The 5,779-nt window shown below is 36.3% G+C and overlaps 1 protein-coding gene across 1 annotated transcript in view; it reads right to left on the bottom strand.

Annotated features, from left to right (window-relative positions):
- Positions 1-1,944, bottom strand: part of msantd2 (Myb/SANT-like DNA-binding domain containing 2) — an 8,497-nt gene extending 6,553 nt beyond the window's left edge. Inside the window, exon 1 of the mRNA XM_015382887.1 lies at positions 1,516-1,944. Coding sequence (XP_015238373.1) covers positions 1,516-1,944 — 429 coding nt within the window. The remainder of the gene's footprint in view (positions 1-1,515) is intronic.
- Positions 1,945-5,779: the final 3,835 nt, after the last annotated feature.

The raw sequence follows: 5,779 nt of genomic DNA, 5'->3' as shown, positions 1-5,779 counted from the left end.
GCTTAATATTATGCACAGCATACAACCTTTATTGTATTTATTTATTGTATTTTATTTATTAATGAAAATATTTCTGTTGAATTTTGGAGTCTTTGTTTTTATCCATGTGGTATCGAAAATGGTATCGAGTATCGAATATTTTCCTTAAACAATATTTATACAATAATGACCATCTGGCTTATTTACTGGGAGGCAAATATAACTAAAGTGATCTCTCCTCGCATCGTGAAACTGCATTAAATTTTGCAATATATGCACAAATTCTGCTTTTCCGGATTAATAACTCGTCGGCGGATTATTTATTCTAGAAAATAGACACTACAGCAAGGCAGACTGAGCTACAACCGTAGTTTCCTCAAAGCGAGTCTCCTATCGTGCTGGGAGAATTACATTGGACCCTATGGGGAGCTCGCTGCTCCGCAAATGCTTAGGGGAGAAATATTCAAAAGCATCACTAAGGAGAGTAGGATTATTATCAAATTCATCTCACATCTTTCAAATCACATTTATTGGATTTGAAAATAATACTTTGAGGAATTTCCCAAAGCCTGAATGACAAACGGCACCTATATTTTATTATTAGAATAAGTATAAAATGAGCAATGATTACACTATAGATCACTGTACTGCCTCCAAACTTGTAGGATACACAGATAACCTCATCTGGATCAGACTACAACTCATACTTGGGGAGATAGGCCAAACTGTATTTTTGGAGATTTTTTCAATGTTATTATAAGCATATAATAGCAAATAATTACACCATAGATCATTGTAGTTCCAGCAAACATAGATAACCTCATCTAGTTCAGGCTATAACTTTTACTTTCAGAATATGTTTTAAACTCTATTTTTTGAGAAGCGCTTTCTTCTATAAAATGAGGAATGTGGAGCATCATGTGAAGTTATACTTTGGCATCTGTTCGACAAATCAGGAAATTGTTTAGTTCCAGCATCAAACTGGGCAGGATGTCAAAGTGGACTCAGGTTGCTGATTGGTGGAGCTGGTCGTCAGTCATCTGCTGGGCGGAGCTCCAAGCTTTCTTTCTGAAACGGGTTGTTCTTGTTATTTTTCAGCTTTATTTTCATAACATTACGAATTTATTCTAATAATTCTATGGCTTTATTGTCATAATATTGCAACTTTATTCTCAAAATAAAATAAAAAAATCTCTAGCCTGGCCCTAATACTCTATCATAAGTGAGCTTAGTGTTTGGAAAAATCTTTCATTCCTTTAGAGACAGCATGAAAAGTCAGCTGAGTACAAAACATAGAGAGGAAAACAAGAAGACAAGGGACAAGAGAGGGACACAACCTAGAACAGATAATGGATGTCTATTCTATTAACATTTCTCTATCTGGAGAATGGGTCTGTTCTATGTGTTGTCTTCTACATTCAGAGGCCCCCTGCCTGTGTTTGCCTAGGGCCCCAGGTTTCCTACACCCGGCCCTGGCAGCATGCTCCCTGCTCTGACAGGCTTCTGCAGGTGTACCGGTTCATCATGGCTCCTCACCTTCATCCTCTCCCTGCACTGGGATGGAGTCCTCTCATAGCCCAGGTCTGACAGGGCTCTGGATACCCGCTCATACATGGCCGGGCCCGGCGGCTTCCCGGAGAACACGGTACCGGCGACCTCCAGCTGCTGCATCCGCGCCTCCGTCAGCCGCTCGTTGCCCCACACCGCGATGAGGGCGTTAGTCTCGGACGGCGTCCAGGACATCCCCCGGCAGGCGGTGAAGCTGTTGGAGGATGAGGCCGCCGTCCGGCCCGCGGGGCCACAGCCGACGTTCAGAGGCGAGAACCGGTTCGGCGTCGAGGGGTTGGAGTGGTACTGAACACCGTCACTCAAATCCTCGGACTCGGGAGATGGCACCTCGGTTTTCGGTATCTTTAACGGTGTCATTATCTCAGGAGGGGGCTCCGCGTTACCGGACGCCGCCATGTTTCCTCTGTTGCTAAGGGGAGGGGGCGGGAAGAAGATGTGACGTTAGAGGGGCTCGGAGAAAACGATGCTACCGCGAAAAAAACACAGAGCATCCCCATTATTAAAAGAAGAATATAATCAAAATGGTCCCAGTATGAGCCCAGGGACCGAACCAGTTAACGGGCCCAGTATGAGCCCAGAGACCGAACCAGTTCAAACCAGATCCTAAACGACAAACGCAATTTCCCCACTTTTTTAACATTTAATTAAAATAAACTTCTGTGTCTGGATTAGGTTAAGGTAACCACATTCATAAATCATAATTATGAGTTACAAAGTCATCATTTCCACTTTCAAAGTCATAATTATGAGTTAAAAAGTCACAATTATCAGAAAAAAAAGTAATAATTTCGAATTTTAAAGTCACAATATAAGTTACAAAGTCATAATTCCAGCTTTCAAAGTCATAGCTTACAAAGTCATAATCAGTTAAAAGTCATAATTTCGACTTTTAAAGTCACAAATATGAGTTACAAAGTCATAATTATGAGTTACAAAGTCATAGTTATGAGTTACAAAGTCATAGTTTTGATTTTTAAAGTCATACTTATGTGTTAAAGAGTCACAATTTACTAGTTACAGTCAGTTTCCACTTTCAAAGTCATAATTTCGACCTTTAAAGTCATAATTATGAGTTACAAAGTCTTAATTTCCACTTTCAAAGTCATAATTATAAGTTACAAAGTCACAATTATTAGTTAATAAATCATACTTATAAGTTACAAAGTCATCATTTCTACTTTCAAAGTCATAATTTTGACCTTTAAAGTCATAATTATAAGTTATAAAGTCACAATTATGAGTTAATAAATCATACTTATAAGTTACAGAGTCATCATTTCTACTTTCAAAGTCATAATTTTGACCTTTAAAGTCATAATTATGAGTTACAAAGTCACAGTTATGAGTTACAATGTCATATTTATAAGTAACAAAGTCATTTCCACTTTCAAAGTCATAATTTTTACTTTTAAAGTCACAATTATGAGTTAAAGTCACAATTTACTAGTTACAGTCAGTTTCCACTTTCAAAGTCACAATTATGAGCTAATATGTCATACTTATAAGTTACAAAGTCACAATTATGAGTTACAAAGTCATACTTATAAGATACAAAGTCATCATTTCCACTTTCAAAGTCATCAAGATACTCCCGGAGAACCCCCCAAAGGACCCCCCCCGAGGGACACGGTCGAATGCCTTCTCCAGATCCACAAAACACATGTAGACTGTTTGGGTTAACTACCATGCACCCCATAATTAGACCTTTAAAGTCATAATTATGAGCTACAAAGTCACAATTATGAGTTACAAAGTCATAATTTCGACTTTTTTAGTCACAACTATGAGTTACAATGTAATAATTTCGACCCTTAAAGTCATAATGATGAGTTACAAAGTTTGAAAGTGAATCTCATATCTCATCATTATGACTTTAAAAGTCGAAATTATGACTTTCTCTTCAGTGAATAATTATGACTATAGCATTTTTTTTATTTTCATGTGGTGGAAACAGCCTTCCATAGGTATTAGGGCCAGGCTAGAGATTTTTATTTTTAATACGAGAATAAAGTCACAACATAACATTATGAAAATAATCTAACATTTTTAAGTCGTAGTATTATGAGAATAAAGTCGTCATACCACAACCCATTTCAGAAAGAAAGCGTTGAGCTCATAGTCGTTTGCACAATCGGAGTCTGATACTGATAACCAATGTTAAAAGACTTTATATTTCCCTATTTGTCAAACCGATGCCAAACTATAACTTCACAAGATGTTTGACATTCCTCACTTTAGGGNTATGAGTTAATAAATCATACTTATAAGTTACAAAGTCATCATTTCTACTTTCAAAGTCATAATTTTGACCTTTAAAGTCATAATTATGAGTTACAAAGTCACAGTTATGAGTTACAATGTCATATTTATAAGTAACAAAGTCATTTCCACTTTCAAAGTCATAATTTTTACTTTTAAAGTCACAATTATGAGTTAAAGTCACAATTTACTAGTTACAGTCAGTTTCCACTTTCAAAGTCACAATTATGAGCTAATATGTCATACTTATAAGTTACAAAGTCACAATTATGAGTTACAAAGTCATACTTATAAGATACAAAGTCATCATTTCCACTTTCAAAGTCATCAAGATACTCCCGGAGAACCCCCCAAAGGACCCCCCCCGAGGGACACGGTCGAATGCCTTCTCCAGATCCACAAAACACATGTAGACTGTTTGGGTTAACTACCATGCACCCCATAATTAGACCTTTAAAGTCATAATTATGAGCTACAAAGTCACAATTATGAGTTACAAAGTCATAATTTCGACTTTTTTAGTCACAACTATGAGTTACAATGTAATAATTTCGACCCTTAAAGTCATAATGATGAGTTACAAAGTTTGAAAGTGAATCTCATATCTCATCATTATGACTTTAAAAGTCGAAATTATGACTTTCTCTTCAGTGAATAATTATGACTATAGCATTTTTTTTATTTTCATGTGGTGGAAACAGCCTTCCATAGGTATTAGGGCCAGGCTAGAGATTTTTATTTTTAATACGAGAATAAAGTCACAACATAACATTATGAAAATAATCTAACATTTTTAAGTCGTAGTATTATGAGAATAAAGTCGTCATACCACAACCCATTTCAGAAAGAAAGCGTTGAGCTCATAGTCGTTTGCACAATCGGAGTCTGATACTGATAACCAATGTTAAAAGACTTTATATTTCCCTATTTGTCAAACCGATGCCAAACTATAACTTCACAAGATGTTTGACATTCCTCACTTTAGGGCAGACGGTGCCTTTTCTAAGACTTATCATAAAATACAAGTTTATTCTCGTAGTATTATTACTTTATTTTCCTAATGTTGCAGCCTTATTTTCGCATATATATAAATATATAAATCCTACAGTGTATGCCTAGCTTTAAGGTGAGAGTGACACGAGGAAAAGAAAAACCAGAAAGTAAATCCAAACATTTATCCAACATTTAGCCTGTGGCTGTCTTCAAATAAGTGCAGCAAATACTCATCTGTTCACATCTACATACCTATGAAAATTTGGTTTTTCAGCGTCAACTTTGATCAAAACAAGTAGCGGCCAAGGCTGCAGGTAAAGCATGACACTTGTTTATTAGTCATCTCTTGACTTGTTAATCAGCTGACTGCATCAGGGGCCTCTGCATCTCAAAGAAGCAGATTCATTTCTCCCACTAGTGTGCTCTATGCACAGCTCCATTACTTCCTGAACTTCAGCAGCTCCTTCGTTTCCTGTCTTTCATTACAGGACAATCTGATAAATCCAGGTATGTCTGGCTGGTTACTGAGGTCCTTTTCTTTCTAGCGCTATTTTGACTTCTGCCTGCTCTCCACTTTACTCTTCTAAGCAGATTTCTCTCTCCTCTCTTCAACTTTTCCCTCTGTTCTCATTTAATCTTCTATCAGTCTGTCCATCTTCTTCCTTTCTCCTGTTCTATCAGTCTTATACTATTCTAAAACAGATACATAATATAATCACAATCCCTTCTAAAAGAATTTAAATGTACAACATGACTTAAAATTTAATAAGATTTTGTTTCAAACACCTGTTGGAAATTGGTTATGTTTAGATGAGACACGGGTTAATCTGAAATAATGTCTTCATACATATTATTATTGTGATATTATTAATGTTAGGTCTTATTATTAGTATTTTATCTTACCTGATTAAATACCAAAGATACTAATTACCAACATAATAAATGAAAATTGAACAGGTGATTATCTCTTCCACAGCTA

The sequence above is a fragment of the Cyprinodon variegatus genome, unplaced genomic scaffold (assembly GCF_000732505.1).
Source record: "Cyprinodon variegatus isolate N-32 unplaced genomic scaffold, C_variegatus-1.0 Scaffold269, whole genome shotgun sequence".
Classification (NCBI taxonomy): domain Eukaryota; kingdom Metazoa; phylum Chordata; class Actinopteri; order Cyprinodontiformes; family Cyprinodontidae; genus Cyprinodon; species Cyprinodon variegatus.
This window is presented reverse-complemented; position numbering and strand designations above follow the sequence as displayed.